This window comes from Protopterus annectens, chromosome 16.part0, assembly GCF_019279795.1.
Source record: "Protopterus annectens isolate FY-2018-M chromosome 16.part0, PAN1.0, whole genome shotgun sequence".
Classification (NCBI taxonomy): Eukaryota; Metazoa; Chordata; order Ceratodontiformes; family Protopteridae; genus Protopterus; species Protopterus annectens.
In genome coordinates this window covers 559,014,307-559,032,703 of record NC_056750.1, presented here as the reverse complement: position 1 = coordinate 559,032,703, position 18,397 = coordinate 559,014,307, and the positions used below count along the sequence as shown (strand labels likewise).

The window sequence follows — 18,397 nt, the reverse complement described above, 5'->3', positions numbered from 1 at the left end:
CTTTCTGGAGCTTTTTAAGTGCAGTCTTAAAGCAAATGGACTTAACAGAAGAAATATGTAATTAAATCAGAGGAAGTATATAACAATGTGAAAATATGCACCACATATGTTGGCTAAGGAAAAATGTATTTCTGTAATTCTGCTGACCAATCCATTGTAAAGTATGCATATTCTCTTAGGTCATAGATACTTACTTAGCCCTATAATGTTTAAGTGATTGTGGAACATCGCTGACAGAAGTTAGAGTAAACAAGGGCACAAAACATACTGGTCACTTAGCATCTAATTATTTGAAAAACAAATTTCTAGCAGGATGTGCAAATGAATACTGACCTGTGATAGCAACATAGGTGTAGGCTTGCCCTGTTCCTGCACTGCTAACTGCAACACATTCGTAAAGGCCTTCATCCACACCAGCTGCTTCAGGAATTTCCCATGTGGCATTAATAGATTCACTGCAGAAGGACAGTAACCAAGTATTGTTGTGAATTCATGTACTTATACAATATATTAGATGTACAGTGTTAAATACAAGCAGTGTATGACCTGACCCTAGTTGCATTATCTGTGCTGTTGACAGAAATGCGGTTACTACCAGGTTTTGATTCTTTCCAAAGAAACAATTCTATTCTTCTATTCATACATTGGTACCATTGCTTGGAATGAAACAGGTACCTTAAATCTGTAACAATTCTTTCTCAGCAAAGTGTAAGAAGAGAGGAAGGTTACACCATTATTGCTAGGTCACTGTGCACCCTGTTCAGTTCCTCAAACCTGTGCCCCCTTAAAAAACTATTCCGCAGTTCATTGGGGTGGTGATGGTCCACAGCTAGGTACCAATCTGGTCAGCTTTCCTTACCCATTTTATATAACAAACAGAAAACAGCAGCATTTGTCATTTTACTAACAAACAAAGGTATAAACACATTGGCAAGTTTTTTAAGTAAACAAATAAGTAAGCCATCTCTAATTGCACATTCATCTTAATGGGGTGGATCAGCTGAACTTCAGTGAAAAGCAATTTCTGAACATACTTTGCATTCCATTAGTAACAAACATCTTTCCTCTACTTCATTCTGCCTCATACGTTCTGTTTTATCCCAGTTCTGTGTCTTCGGTTATACATTCCCTGTCTTCCTTCTCCCCCACTATTTGTTCCCCAATCCCCACCATCATCTCCTCTATCCTCTCACTCAGTCTGCTGACCTCTGGCATTCCAATCTCCTTGCTGTGTGCTACATGGTCAAAGGCAGTCTCACAACAGACAGAATGATCAAGAATCTACAGGTTAAATTACACACACACACACACACACACAAACGCGCACACACAAACGCACACACACACAAATGCACACACACACCCTTCTACTTAGGCAAAGTAGAAGTAAAAGGAAAATATTAGCTCACATTTGGGATTTGAACCCAAGATGTCCAGAATTCTGTTCTGGCATCACCTTTGGGGGCTAAGAAAAGCGTATGGACAGATAAGTGTTGAGTTTTCCCTTAACAGTTTTTCCTTTCAGCTAGGAAAAATGAAGTTGAAAGTCAAGAGAATCTAGCGCCATCCTCAGACCACAAACTGAAGGCATGAGAACTAAAGGAAGTGGTGTATCAGTATTCATTAAAGATAAATACTCCTCTAGATTGGTTAAACAGCATGATTCCCTTGAATTGTTTCAGGTGCAATTAACTATAGGTAGGACCCCTCTTCAGGTCATTGCAGATATAAAACCCATCCATGAATCAGGATATCCACTCAACCTATATGGATCTACTTGAGTCAATCAAGAAACAACCGACACACTGGTTTTGGGTGACTATAATTACCCTTCTGTAGACTGGGTAAATTATACGTGTTCTAACTCATTTGCCCAGAGGTTCCTGGACTTTTTTAACTCCAATGCCCTGGACCAGCTGGTTGACACACCCACAAGGGGCCCGAAAGGGACTTGAACATCCTGGACCTGATGCTCACCAACATGGGAGACTGCTGAACCACCCCCAGTGTGTGGCCATCCCTAGTGAGATCCGACCACAAATCAATTCTGCTAGAAGTAAATATAACACAAGACCCCCCCCCCTTAGCAACAACTACATTAAAAGAAGTCTCCAAGGCCAAGTACAACCTCTTGTGTGATGGCATAAATAGCTTCATAGCCCCACCCTGATGGAACAGACACCTATGATGAGTTATACACCAGTGCTTTTACAAGCACCTGTACAACTGTATTGACTCTGCCATACCTGATAGAACCAAAACAAGATCTTCAAGAAAAACAAACCTGCTTGGTGGACCTGCCATTAATAGGCTATAAAATAAGAGAAAGAAACCGCTGTCTAAGAGCAGGAAGGAACAGTCTCAAAACTGGAAACACTCCCTCCTCAACTTAAACAAGTAAATAAGACTCCTATTGAAGTCCTCCAAAGCTAACTATGAATCCAAATTAGCTTCTCTAAACTAATAATCACAAGACATTCTTTAGTTACATCCATAACCTCAAAGGAAAGGCCCAGATCTGCACTGAGCTCATAGTTAGTGGTACTACATATACAGAACCTGTGGATATAGCAAACCTGCTGGCTGACAGGTTCAGTAAAAACTTCATTCCCCTATCCCTGCCACATATACCCCAAAAGCATCCCAAACACCTGTCCCCCACCTAGTATCTCCAAGGAGCAGGTCTTAAATGCCCTCTCCAAGGCCAAAAGTACAGCCTCTATGGGACTAGATAACATCCCGGGCTGTGTTCTATATGGGTTAAAACAGGAATTCGCATCACCATTGAGCACGCTTTTCAATCACAGCCTAAGCACTGGCTTTGTCCCAGTGGAATGGAGAACAGCTACCATCATCCCTTTGCACAAAGGGGTGCATCCACAGACCCTGGGAACTATAGACCCATTAGTCTGACCAGCCTTATCTGCAAGGCCATGGAATGAATCATCACGGACCTTATTAACAAAGATACAGGACATCTCAAAATGGTCGGCCCTACCCAGTTTAGCTTTGTCAAGGGGAGATCATGCCTGTTAAACTTGGTGGACTTCTTTGAAACAGTCACCAAAGCCACAGACGAGGGCAGATCTGTGCATACGACCTACCTGACTTAGCCAAGGCCTTTCACACAATCCCCCACTCAGGCATCACTGATAAACTCACCCAGCTGGGTATCAACCCATATATTGTCAGGTGGGTTGCAAACTGGTTCACTGACAGAATTCATAATGTCAAAATAGGGGACTCCATCTTCCTCCAGCAGATCTGTAACCAGTGGTGTTCCACATGGATTGGTTCTGGGATGCCTACTGTTTTGGATTCTACTTCTCCAAAGTGCAGACTAAAACTAAAGGATTGTGGCTGACAAAGTTTGATGACTGAAAACTAGGATCAATCACAAACTCTCTAGTGGTGTCAACGTCCTGCAAGAAGGTCTTACACAGACTAATGACTGATACCAAAGTCACAGTTTTAAACTTAATGCAAAAAAATGCATTATCATAATGTTCCTGCAAAGTACCACATCAATAGCAATACCCTAAACACACAATCAGTGGTGAGAGATCTGGGCACACAGGTTGACAGCAGCCTTAACTTCGATCACCACATCTCCAGAGTGGTAAGAAGAGTATTTTATATTGCTCATCTCATAAGTAAGGGCATCACCTCCAGGAAAAAAAAGAGGTTATAACCCCCATGTATTCTTCCCTCATCAGGCCAATAACAGAGTACAATCCTCCCTTTGGTATGTTCCTTTCCAAACACCTGCAGCAATTGGAGAAACTACAAAGGTTTCTTACAAAGAAAATTCAGGGTCTCCAAGATCTCTTATGCGGGCAGAGTGAAATCATTGTCACTTTACTCTGTGTCATACAGACTGCTCAGAAGCAACCTGTGCTTGCATATAGCGCAATCTCTGACCCTGCTTTGATGGAAATACTACACATTCAAAAGTCAAATGGCACAAGGGTCACTCACTTAAAGGACCTTAACCTGGTATGTGCCATCAACAGAACTTGCCGGAGAGACAGATTTGTCTCACTGTGGTTGCCCCACCTTTGGAACAAGCTTCCTATTCATATTAAACAAAGCCACTCATTGGCCCTATTTAAGCATAATTTGGACAACTGGATGGGTAACCAGAAATTCACCCCAGAGGTTCCACTTGTGTCCCTCTTGGACAGGGGCAATTGATGCGGATTTCAGTGTCTGCTTGAACCAGACACCCTTGGGAACATGGATTGAACTAGGCTAGGCTTGTAAGGGACCTGGAGCCATTAGTCCAGTAGCCTCCTATGATCAAAATACTATATCAATGAGAATTTACAGACTATTCCATGCATATGATTATACATAGTATTTCTTGGGCAAGGCAAAGCCTACACATATTCCATAGAGGATGTAATATTACAATCTAAAGCTATCTTACTGCAACAGTAATTCAAAAAAATGCAAAAACTGCAACTATATACATAATTATACAAATATGTATATATAAAATTCTAAATGGTACATTGGATTAATGTCACATGTTTTAACCACTTTTGTAACATTACCTCTGTGTTGTTTTTACTTAGTAATATATATATATTTGCATATTCTGTATCTTGTATTACATGACACCTCTTACTCTTTTTTGTAATTTCTGGGGTGTGGCAATTAGTCATCTGTGCATCAGCCTACTTCCCTGGTCAACAAACAAATATTCTTTTGAGAGAGGCCAAATTTCCTACACAAGCTATTAGAGTCATAGCTGGCTCATCCAGCCCCTGTGCCAGTCCCACAAAGTAGAGCCCCACCATCCCACAAAGTAGAGAACCACTCCCTCAGGTCAAGTGCACAGCAAAAAAAAAAAAAAAAAAGAGTCTGCAAACTGCATGATATTCTTATAGACACTACCCACTACACACACCCACCAGCAAAAAAACAGCATCCAATCCTTCTACTAGCACAACTAGGTAGCCAGACACATGATATGACCCCTCCCTCCTGCCCCAGCTCTTCAATATAAGAGCAAAAAAAAACACAGAAATGTCCATTCCTTGCACTGGCAGCTGGGTAGCCAGATACAGTCACCCTTCCCTTCTGTCCCATCTTTTCAATACAAGAGCAACAAAAGCCAGTTATGTTTGTCTCTGTGCCTTGACCTTGCTTCCTTAGATTAAATATATATATAAATATATATATATATATATATATATATATATATATATATATATATATATTCCTATTAAACTGTATTAAATTATTTGTTACAAAATGTAGCATGTTGTTGCTACAGTTTATGCCCTGCATGGAGCACTACAGTTATCAGGTTTTACTTTAAAAAGAAAGTTTTTTTTCACTTTTAAACTGTAAAAACAGTTGCTATGATTTTGACCACACACAGCACTCAGGTTTGACCCCAAATGCAATACCAGCTTTTAAAAGCCAGTATGCATTACAGATAGATTGGGATTGGCTGATTGCGCCACTACACTTTGCACCCAGAGCAGTCACCCCTCTTGTTCCAGGATACAACTGCCCCCCCCCCCCACACACACACACACACATTCTGTAACCCCAGCTCAAACTCCACTTCAACCCCTATTGCTATTGTCTTTATAAATAACATTTTATTCACTTTAACATTTCTACAAATTAAATTGGCCAAAAAGAGTTGGACCAACATGCTTCTGATCAAACTTTCATCAACTGGCTAACCTACTATCATCACTCCCTGTTACTTCTCCAAGTTTCCTGAGCTTATGCTATAACACTAGATGATGTATTTTTAAAATGTTACTTTGTGCAGCTGATTACTTTTCCGACATCATTTTCTTAAACATTTTCGTTTTAAAAGTCTCCTGCATTGCTCTCTCAGTTGCCTTAGAGTCCACAAGATTCCTACTTGTGAACATAACAAGAAGCTTCCAGAGAGTCAAGAGAGGCAATAACCACACAAGCAGAGCTTGGCGCAAGTGATTACCAAGATAAAAGCTTTTTCAGGTATGTATGTGAAAGGATGGGTAAAAACCTGCATTTTCAAGATACAGAGGAAGAGAGTTTTACAAGAGTCACAGTGAAGGCAGGAAAACTCTTTAACTATAATTTGGCAGGTTAGAGATCTCTTCACACTGCCTTTGCCCTTTGAAAGAGGAATGCAAGGATACATCTGAGCAACCAGTAGGGTCCCCAAGATGCATAAAAGTCAACAAGAGGAATAAAATGAAATCTTCAAATTTAAACAGTTTAAAGTATGAAGCCTGACCGATGCTGCAACTTTGAAGGGGTATATTCTAGACTCAGGTGAGAAGGGGAACGATCAGAAGGGTGTGATAATATCCAATATGATTTATGTGTTGCAATATATTAAGGTGGTACAAAAATGTAGTAAAATGCTTGGTTATCAACCAAGGAGTGTGTAAGTCAAGGGATTCCAGTATTATGGGTCTGCAGTGTTTCATGCTGGTACCTTCATGTTTCTAGTTGTATAGACCTTACCTTAAGTAGAACATCAGGCACAAAAGGTTTCCAGCAAGAAAGTAACAAGAATAAATGGGATGATAGGTCTGAAGCACCCAGAGAACAGATTACATAGACTGAACATATACAGTCTGATAAAGACAACCACCACCACCAAAATATGGTCTATGGCAGTCTATGGGGGAGATTGGCAAAGCTGAGTCTGAGAAAGAAGGTACAAGCATGTTAACCAGAAAGGAGAACCCTCATTCCTGAAGCTACAAGCGGTTTCTTATGGATGTGTTAGCAGGAAGGATGTCGTCATGCAGTCCTGTGTTTTAGGCTCTTCCAAATGAAGTGGAAAGCAAAAGGTGATGGCAAGTTGTATTTAAAAAGATCAGTTTTATAAGTACCAGCAGTCAAATCTAACAAACCAGACAGGAAAAATGCTTCTTTTATCTGTCTTTGTACTTTTAAGGTAAGTCGGAGATATTTTCCAGCAAATGTGACAGTTTGCCATTTTTATTACATATACAAGTCAGCAAGGGCATAGCAAAAACCTTTAAACTGACATCAGTTTCTGTAACTTAAATATTTCACCAAAAAAACTACCAAGAAAAAAATGAGATCTTCAGATGAGATATGCACATTCTATTTCAACTCAGCAGAGTAATCAGATGAATATAAAGAGAATGAACAAGTGGCCAGGCAGCTGTAGGGAAATATAGATTCCCAGGAAATATAATGGTACATAGTAAAGCCAATAAAAATATCTTGCAAAAGAACCAAACCACTGTCAAACTCTGACACTGAAGTAATCAACAACAGAGAAAGAAGGCAGTTTATAAAGGTCCTAAAAGCAATAGATGTATCTTGATAATTTATGGCAATGCAGACCTGCAAATGGATTTTTAATGCAAAATGCTGTTTTCAGTACTCAGTACAGCCCATAAAGTTAGGCATGATGTCATTACACCTTAAACACAAATTAAAAAAATTAAGTGAGAGCAAAATATACAATGAGCAGCTAACCAACAGTGTAAGAATGTAACACATCAATCAGATTCTGACGTCATAAAAAAACTTTAGTCCGAGTATGGTCTTTAAGTAGTAAACTTACTCTGGTTACAGAAAATAAAGCAAAATGCACAAAAAATAAAAATTTTTAGGCACCTGTGCAAGACCAGCAGGAGCTGGGAATTACAATTATTTAATTTATACAAGGTTCCATTATAGTATATTCAGAAAGAATTTGGACTTACTCATAGATGCGATCCTGCTCTAGACGTTTTCCATCCTTGAGAATCCTCAGTGTATATGCAATGTCACTGTCCACTGAGCAAAAAACTGTTAGTGGTTGTAAATAAAATCCCTGGATCTTCCGGGGCATTGTCACTATTGGTGGCCCTGAAAGGTGAAGAAATATTGGTTATATACGGCAGAGGAATTTGGAGCAAGCTCAGTACTTGTATATGTCCTGCAGATGTCACACTAGCTGAAAATACAACCACGGTCACCAAAAGGAGCAAACTCACTCTTACACTTTATAAAGGGCTTATTTTATAACGTACACTAATTCAGTGTACTATTGCTCACTACTTGTGCCACTCTGGGAATAGACACGTTTGGTCCACTGAAGAAGACCACTAACATGAAGCCTATTTAGGCAAGGGGAAGCAGACCAAATTAGATGTTCATTAACTACTTGCAGCTTATCCAAAGTATTTTAATTTTGGAATGTACTGCACTAGTTGGACAGTACAGCCTCCAGAACATAGGATGTGGGGGACTTTGTCCACATACCAAAAATAGCAAATTGTCTAGTCAGACTCTTGATTTCAACCAAAGATATTTTACAATAAGCATCTTTGATAAGACAGACCACATCCAAACAGGGATTGTGGTGCACTAAAGTACATTATGTTTAGTTTCAAAGGCTGAAGTATGCCCAAGAGGTAGACACTAACAGATCTCTTCTGCTATGAAAAATATTTGCAAAAGGAGCAGATAACATGTTTGACAGCATAGACTCAAAGCTAAAAAAGACATAGATTTGTTTTATATTTGTGCCACGTCAGTGCAGCTGACAGAAGCACTGAACTTGCAAAATTCCCATATTCAAAATAAAGCAAATGCTAGAAAAAAAACTTTTGAAAAGGGCTTTCATAATTTTTTCCATAAGTTCCTCTCACAACAACTCTGACTCTGCTAAGTAAAGCTAAAGCAGTGTGTTTCAAGCAGAGTGCAGGCTATACTGCTGCTTAAATGGTTTGTGACATCTTGAGGGAAAAGTCATAATACAACACCTGCAGTCATTTGTTTCCAGTTTCAAAAACAATATGACTTTCTTTATTCTTTTGCACACTGCCCTTTCTTCCCTGCTGTTTTCCCCACTGGTGGCACCTTGGCATGTTTATAGCATACTCATGACTGATAAGAAAATTGTGACAAAGTCACAAGCAATATCTCAGAGACTGCAATATTACCATGAAATGTATGGCAGCTGCAAATTCTGTTTTTAGAAATGCATCCCAGAAATCTTTGTAATGTTATAAAACTACAAAATGCATTCCTCTATAAATTAGGGTGGAGCATGTTTCTACCAAGCAACTTGTTAAGCTGTATTTTATATAAATGAATGTCTGCAACTTGGTATGATTTGCTTCAGCCCTGAAATGCACTTTGACAGATTGTCAAAAGCTTAAAGGACAACAAAGGGATATTAAAGCAGATTGCTAAATCTGCTGTCTCTTTTAGTCCCTGTTCGTTGCTACAGCCTAGAAAAATCACCCATGCAGCTTTAAAAACTAATTCACTCAACTGTTTTCCCTGTTAGGCTTCCTACCTTTCCGTACTGTTTTACTTTCACTTTGAAAACCAAGTTGAAAAACCTCTAGCTGGCTCTAAAATGATGATGTCACATCTGCCAGAGCTCTTGCTCTAGCTACTGGGACGTTTCCTCCCCCAAAGTGATGTAATCCTCACCTGATTTGCATGTTGTATAAAAGAGCCAGTGGACCTCCCACATTGTGATGTCAGAGCTGCCTTGCCCAGCACACTCAACCTAGCAAAAATGTCAAACTATAAGTTCACTTTTCTGAAGAGCCCTACCGATATGTAACAAAGTACAGGCAGAAGCAAAGTAACAGCTGCAAAAACTAAGAGCATAAATTTACAATGACCATGCATAGACATTAATTGCATGTTTTTACATAAGAAGCAGATGTCTGTCACAATTAATCGACAACACTACATCAGATTACAAGAAGTATGCAATACTGTAATTTTCTTAAATTCCCACTTAAAAAAAGCATGTGGGTGCTGTCATGCAAGTCTGTGAAGTATTTTGTGTTTATAGTGCATTTGTTAGCTATTTAACCAAACAGGAAGGAAAAATAAGTGGAAGTTTGATGCTTTGCAAAACAGTGATTATTCCCAGTGCTATGGAGCTTGGTTCTAAATTTGACAGGAGGAGTGCAACAAAAAAAAATCTCCAACTGTAAGGAAGAAAAGGCTGACAAGAAAACAGTACATTAGTCTGGTCATCTGCTGTGAGCTGTCAATCATATGCAGATAATGGGTCAAATTACCATTAGTTCTTTGACAGCTAGGGAAGGTAGGTGTGAAGGGGGAGGGAAGATACCTTGAAGAACTAGATTTTAGCCTTCACAAAAGAAATCAAGTTAACATTTCTAAGAAGAAAGAGCAATAAAATGCACTTTTCAGTCCTGTTCTGTAGCATTTGCACTGCTTGTGTTTGAAGTAGTCATTGAAAAAGGATAACATTTTAACCAGAAGTAGGTGACTATAACACAGCAGTGAATGCCTGTAAAATCAGTGGGCTGACAGGAGCTTTAGGGAAAACGTGGCAGATCTGATGCAATTTTTTGGAGACAAACAATGCATTCTGGGATATTTAGAGGCAGACTAAACCGTCAGAATTAATTCAAGATGTGGTCAGAGTCAGAAATTGCATATAAAAATATCTAAAAAGCTCTAAATAGTCCCAGAGTGGTGTTAAAATGTAGGAAACACCAAACCATGATGAAATAAACATGTTTTTTGTGTCTGTAGGTGCGGTTCTCCTTTAAGGAAATCCTGTTAGAAGTAGAAAACAGCAAACGACTGCACTTTAATCACAAGCAAGAACATGGTAACAGTCTTTTCATGACCCATTCCCTTCCCCCATTATCCTTTGAATTAAGCTTTGAAACACATACTTCATCTGTTTTGAGTCATAAACAGCCTCTCCAAAAAGTTACCCAGATTTGGTCTTGCATTATCTACTGATATAAACATAAAGGACATTGTTTAGACAACTGAACATATCAGACTGAGATCTGTCAGAGATAATGAAAAGGGTTAGCCAGCATCAGCCTTAAGACGTTTGCATTTTAAGTCAATTACTAAACTGTGAAAAATGTGGTTTTGTTATCCTATCATACAAGATAAAATCTGAGTACTTACGTGGACTAATACTTGAGTAAGAGACACTGGAGAGACGTTGGAATGCATAGCCTAGTCTGTCATTACCAGTCACTTTCAGGAAGAAGTTCTCCCTTGGTGGAACAAAATCTGAGACACTCCATAGGTGACTGGAGGTAGTAAGAGAAGAGCTGTTGACTGACATGGACTTCAGTGATTGTCCAGAAGTGCTGATAAACTCCACAAGCTGTATCTGTCCTGGGGGCTTCAGTCCGGTACAGTTAAGCAGCATGAACACTGAGGCTCCTGCGAATAAAAATACATGACATAGTCATGTTTCCAGTTATTAACTTCAGAATAAAGCAAGTCCAACTTAGACATGGTTCATTTGCTTTCTTAGTTACTGCATTATACTATTGCGCTTTCAGTTGTATATTAAATTCACACATCTAGACACAGAGACAGATCTACAAAATCAGGAACATATTTCCAAAACTGCTGAATGCAATTCAAGAAACAGGTAAAATGTAGTTTAGCAAGGGGAAGTAGTACATGACTTTTAATGCTTATCGCTTTGTTCTGATCACTGCTGCTGCTTTTTAGTCTAAGGAATGCAACTGTTCAGACAGACAGACAGAACATATTTTATTTTAAAATTATTAACTGGGGTAGAGCAGTGATCCTGATGGACCATTCTCAGGCTCGCAACAGAACATAATTCAAACAAAATGTAGTTACAGTTCATTAAAACAGAATACCTACAGACATTCAGTTTGGATAATATTGGCAAATGTTATCTTACAAAAGGTTAACAACAGATTTTCAGAAAGTCAGCTGATATATATATATATATATATAAATAAAATTAAGTAGGCTATAATAGAAGGCTTACAAATAATCAGTTTGGACACAAAGTACAATAGACATTATTATTTTTATAATTATTATTTCTGTTAGATCGGGTGTTATTTAAATGTACAAAAATACAGTATTTGCTTTGCATAATTCTAGAAATGCAGCCATATTAAAGCAGGCCTTCATAGTGTGCATACAGTTTCATTAAATGCACTTTCAATCAGTGAAAATAACCTTCAGTTAAGAATACTGATAAGAACAGAATGTGCTGTACATTTGAGCACAAACATATTTTGGTTTTATGGTACAAAACTTGGGAACCAAGCCTAAGGAGGCATGTAGAGATTTGCAGGGTTTTGGTATACCTGGAAATACTTGAGGCACAGTTAGTTAAGTTAGTTCATTTGGACTGATATGCAGAAAGTCATGGCTGTACACTCCTCAGAAGGCAGTACAGATACTCAGCTATGACTGAAGAAGTCGGGACAAATATTCAGCACTCCAGAATATTAATGATATTATTCAAGAGGAACAGAATATCAGCACAGTTACCCAGCATTCCAGAATATTATGTAATTTCTAGAGACTGGTTCCACTTTATCAGCACTGTTAATGGAGACAGTATTTGGATATCGTTGCCATCTACTTCTACTGTACATAATAAAGCATTCGTAACCAAACTACATAATAAAGCATTCGTAACCAAACTACATAATAAAGCATTCGTAACCAAACTACATAATAAAGCATTTGTAACCAAACTACATAATAAAGCATTCGTAACCAAACTACAGTATGTGCAGACTTTATTCTGAAAGGTTCAAGAAGATATGGCCCATAAAGGAGGGATTGGCACATGATAGCACAAGTCTGGGTAATTAACAAATAAAATATTTTTATTCCAGTAGCATTCCAGTTTCTTCCAGTCATTTCCAGCTCATTCCAGTTTTCTACAGTCATTTCAATTCTTGCAAATTATTATCTTACAAAAAGTTAACAGATTTCCAGAATCTCAGTTTATATATACAGTTAAGTAGGCTATAATAGAAGGCTTACAAATCAGTTTGGACACAAAGTATAATGTTGTTGTGCCTTTTGGCTTTTCCCGGTTAGGGGTCACCACAGTGGAACTCCGGTCCGCTAATGATTGGTAGTTGATTGTTATGTGCCGAGTTACCAGCCCTGACACACAACCTTCAATGAAAGTACGCCCATTCACGCATGTCTCCATGCAGAAGATGCCCTAGCTGAGAATCAAACCAGACAGCGTCTTACTGTGAGGCAACAACGGTACCGCAGCACCACCACCGCATTGGACACAAAGTATAATAAACATTAATATTATCTTAATTATTAATTCTATATTAATTATTATCATACAAATATTACATAGTATATTAAGATGTTGCAAGTAGGGATGGTAGGAGGTGGCAACATATTGTTGTACACATTAACAGAAAAGTGGTACTGAGTATTATGTGGAATTGGAGGGGCAAGGAAAAGGTTGGGCTAAGATGAGATGGAGAGGACAATGATATAAGGGGGTATTAAGCATGTATGGGGAGGAAGGGAGAGACAATGGGAAAGGAAGAGGAGAATTAGTATATCAAATAATGAAGTGAATTAAAATTCAGTTGAGGAAGGTGATTAACTCAGAGAGTCTGAAATCTTAAGGATGGGTAAAGCGATGTATGGAGATTTGTAGGAAGTAAGTTATACATGTATTTAAAAGGCATTTGCAGGACGCTTCTTTGAAAAGAAATTTATTAAGGCAGGATCTGAACTCACAGTAAGAGTTAATTTCTTTGATGTGAGAGGGGAAAGATTCCCAAGTCTGGGAAGCCATGAAAGAATAGCTATATATAATATAGATAGTATTTTGCGCTAATCATGGATCTCACCAAAGGCAAGGGAAAACGTGAAAAATATGCCATTATCAAGCAAACAACTGAGCACAAATAAATGAACACGACAATTTTTTAATCAATGTTTAGCATCATATCACAGAAGTTTAAAAGTGTGACCTCCTAAAGTACATCAACTTTTAATCCTGGGTTTAACTCCATCAGCAGCTTGTATGCTGTAGGATTCTAAAAGTAATCTGCTTTGCTGCTATTTAAAGGAGATAAGATTAAATGGTTAAATGCAGAATAGACAAAATAACCACAGATGTTCCTAGATTAAGAAAAGTCTGCATTTGGAAAATAGCATTTATAGAAAAAATAACATACAAGCAGTGGTGTTACCATATGCACATCATTCAGTAAACATCCTCAGACATTCATGAACCAACAATAAGAAGAATGCCAAAAGTTACACAAAGCCATTGAGCAATGAGGGGTTGTCATAATGGTTAAGGTCTTTACCTCTCAGACACAAGATACAATGCTCGATTCTGACCTCTGGTTATTGGCTAGGCCTGTAATAGACTGCAGAATGATAGCCTAGTATTGACCTATGAACCTATAATTAGAAAGGAGGATCCTAGTTCCTTACTGCTAATAACAGTTACAGTAAATCTTGTAAATTAGGTGAACACACTTGAAGAGCAACAAAAGCTTTTCTTGATTAATGAATGTTTCATAAAATACATGCAAAGCAAATTAGCTTAGTCATGCAGCCTGTGAGGGAACTAGATGGCATATTATCAGGTAGGTTTGCTGTGAGGATCAGAAATGTCATCTGCACATCGACATGAACCCAACCAATCCTGACTCAGTATTACCAGTCCAGCCTGGGGTCCAAAAGCTAATGTCACTTGGAAGATAGACATGTACATGTGACTGCATCTTTACAAGTCGCACATCATCTCTACATTCCTGGATTATGTAGAGGATACTTTGGCAGTTGGCTCATATTATTTGTTCAAAGGAAAATAGATTTTGTGTACAAAGTACAGATAAACTCACATTAAGTAGATTATCGTTGCTCACCTAAGAGGAATCATAACGGTACATATAAGAGTCGAAAAATATAGAAACTATGTGGATTATATAAGGTGATAAAAGCTAAGTCATGATTTATTTATTTATTTCACCTGTTAGCATCCCACTGCTGCAATAACAGAACCCAGACATGCTTATCATGTAGAGGACCAGCCTATGTAGCTGTGCAACTTGAGCAGAAGTGTTGCACTACAAATTCTGTTGCCACAGAATATCCATACAGATGTCTGAAAGAAGGTTCCTCTTTGATTCCACAACTCCCAAACTCTTTTTTCCTCAAAAATGTTTTTATTTATTTTACAAGGTCGAAGATAAAATAAAATATTTACAAATACAACCATAAGTAAACTATGTACAATATTCATAACAATATACATACAAAAGGAAAGCACTTAATATTTCTCTAACAAATAATGCAATTTCTCCCTCGCTATTAGTTTATGGGTCAATTTTTTTGTTCTCACCTTTATGATGAAGATTTCACTATCACATATTGATTTGGCTGAATGAATAAATTCACTATTAAATAAAACCGATTCAAATTTCCAGTTCTTCGTAACAACTTTCCTTGCTATCTCTAGAACTGACCATAATGTATGTATTCGATTTTTGGGCATGACTTCCGGAACTGGTGCATTAAATAGTATGAGAGAATCAGAAATTATACAGTTATCAGTCGACAAAACTTTACAGAAATATCTAAAGTCATCCCAAAAGGGAGAAAACCATTCTACAAGTAATAATCATATGAAACCAGTCAGCAGATAATGATTTATATCTCCAACATTTTATATCATCTTTTTTATGGGTCCCCTTGACTTCATCGACATGCCGAAACACTGACGCTAAGAAGACCGACTCGAGAAGACCGACGAGACAGATGATCGACAATGTGAAATCCCGACAGCCTAAACACCAACATGGGCAACATGTGAGCGCAAGTCGGTAAGTGTGCGATAGTGAGGGATTTAGCGTTAGGGAGCAGTAAGTGTGTGCTAATGAGGGATTTAGCGTTAGGGAGTGGACAGGTAAGTGTGCGATAGTGAGGGATTTAGTGTTAGGGAGTGGAAAGGTAAGTGTGAGATGGTGTCGGATTTAGGGTTAGGGTGCAGGAAAGGTGAGTGTGTGGTAGGGACGGACTTTAGGTGTAGTGGCAGGTTAAGTGAGTTAGGGTTAGGGTGCGGGTAGGATAAGTGTGCAATAGTGACGGAATGTAGGTTTAGTGGCGGGTTAAGTGAGTTAGGGTTAGGGTGCTGGTAGGGTAAGTGTGCGATAGTGACGGAATGTAGGTTTAGTGGCGGATTAAGTGAGTTAGGGTTAGGGTGCGGGTAGGGTAAGTGTGCGGTAGTGTCGGACCTTAGGGTTAGGGTTTGGGTTAGGGTTAGTGCATGTATAGTTGTGTGTTATGTGTAGTTTACATTTTGGGTGTCGGTGTTATGGTGTTCGGTTTTGTGAGTTGTCGGTTTTGTGCGTTTTCTGTGTTTTGGTGTTGTTGTTTTGAGTGTTAGGTTTGTGGCATGTCGGTGTTGTGATAGGGATCCCTTTTTTATACATTATTGGATTATTTATGGTATTAAGAATCATCTGTGTAAGAACTTCCAAGTATAAATTCTCCAGTAAAGAGAAAATGTGGTTCTTCCTGCTGATTTCAAAGTTTTTGTTGTTTACTGTAAATTCCCCTTTATTTATTTTAGTTGAATAAGTCCAGGGAGGGTGGCCTAATGGTCGAGGTGTTTGCCTTACAAACAAAAGGTGCAGGGTTTGAGTCTCATAAGGGATAATTGACTAGACTTAAAATGGCTCACAAGGTCAGTTAGCTTAGTACTAAATCTATGAACCTATAACAGCAAGACACATCTGTAAAGCTAAAGTCAATTCTAAGAGTTTGATACATTACAGATATGAATGAGGTGCCCCTTAAGGATCCATTATTAATAACAGAGATAATGTCCATAATTTTATGTGTACTTTTGTCATGTGTTTCTAGTGTTACTATAATTTTGTTTTTAAAGAATTCTTTACAGGTCTGGATATCAAGCCAATTACAATTTTGTAAACTATATGGATATCAAGCCAATTACAATTTTGTAAACTATATCTAGCAATTAAGAAATCAGCTGAATGGATTTTATTGGTAGATAAAAACTGATTCCAGTATAGTAAATTGCCCTTTTTAAATTCTAACATTTTACTAACATCAAAAGAGATCAAACATTCACTAGTGAAAGAAATGGGCAATATGGAAATTAATAAATTTTAATTATGTGGTCGGAATACATAAAACTTTTAAAGTTCAGCAATATCTGGTTAATGAGGAAACAAATGTTAGTTTCTGCTTTTTATTCTGTATATATATTTTATTAGCCTTATAAAGACATTACTATCTATTTGAATAAGAGATTTGTGTAATGTTTTATTATTAGTTAATAACATATTTTCATGTACTGACTTCCAGTAAGGTGCATATGAAGTATTAATCCATAAGAGTCTTGTATTAATAATAACAGCGTTTATATATAAATCAATGTTAGGAAATCCAATGCAATCTTCTTCCCAACTTGTGGTGTGCCATTGTAATGATATTCTTAGTTTTTTGAGGTAGCAAAGAAACTTGGGTAAGATATCATTGATTCTTTAAGGAATTTTTTAATTACAGTTAATCTGTCCTCAAATGTGAGAAAAAGTTTGTTCCAGTTATCTGCAACTCCCAAACTCTTGAAAAGTCTAACTAATCATGCACAGGTGACTTAAAGTAAGTAACTAATTACACACAGATGGCTTAAAGTAAGACTTCCTGATGTACGACAGCACAACAGCACCTCCATCATTTTTTACCAATGGGACAAGCTTCTCTTTCACCCTACTATTTATATGTATTAACCTCTCATTAAGACAACCAAGGAAAAACACCACCTGGCAAAGAAGAAATCAGTTGCAGTACAACAATCCAGTTGTACATTTAAAGAAAGAGAATGACCATTGAAGATCTGTAGCATCCATGAGATAGAGCAGAAATAGACACAACTCATCCATTTTCAACAATGCAAATAAATGAATCCAGGAAAGCTGCACAGACTGTATAGGTTGTATATAGCCCTGCATTACATCTGCAACTTTTTAGTACTGCTCATATATTTGACTTATTTTTCTTCTTCTCCTTTCGACTCTTCCCGTTAGGGGTTGCCATAGCAGAACAACAGTCTGCAGAATGACTGGCAGTGGAGTTTTTTACTGCATCAATTTGCAGGCCCAGTGCCCAACCTTCCACAGAAGGCAGACACATGCACATATGCACACCTAGGGCCAATTTAGAGTGTCCACCTAAATTACGTCTTTGGGATACGAGAAGAAACCAGAGCACCCAGATGAAACCCATGTGACCATAGGGAGGACATGCAGACTCAGCAGAGAAGGCACCCCAACTCAGAATTGAACCGGAGAACCTCTTGCTGTGAGGTGGCAATGCTAACCACTGCACCCACACTGTAATATATTTTACTTCTAAACTGCTATAAATGCAATGTTGTTCCTTAGCACATTTGTGCAGACTTGCCTGTAGATGCATATTGATTAAATTACTCAAAAAACAGACATGTCTAGAGATTAACTAGGAGACTTAACATTGTTTGTGATATCATGAAGTCCAGTTTGTCTCCAAAAGCGACCGAATAAAACCGAGATTTTTCGATGGTCATATTTACTTATTTTTCATTATTTTCTAAGTATTT

General features: G+C 38.1%; 1 protein-coding gene across 2 annotated transcripts in view; it reads right to left on the bottom strand.

The window, feature by feature from the left end:
• The window catches only part of HMCN2 (hemicentin 2), a 2,554,053-nt gene that overhangs the window by 2,101,545 nt on the left and 434,111 nt on the right, over positions 1–18,397 (bottom strand). For both annotated transcript variants that reach the window (XM_044058392.1, XM_044058391.1), the window contains exons 8-10: positions 10,912–11,175; positions 7,707–7,851; positions 334–455 (exon numbers count right to left, since the gene is read on the bottom strand). In XM_044058392.1, coding sequence (XP_043914327.1) covers positions 334–455; positions 7,707–7,851; positions 10,912–11,175 — 531 coding nt within the window. The remainder of the gene's footprint in view (positions 1–333; positions 456–7,706; positions 7,852–10,911; positions 11,176–18,397) is intronic.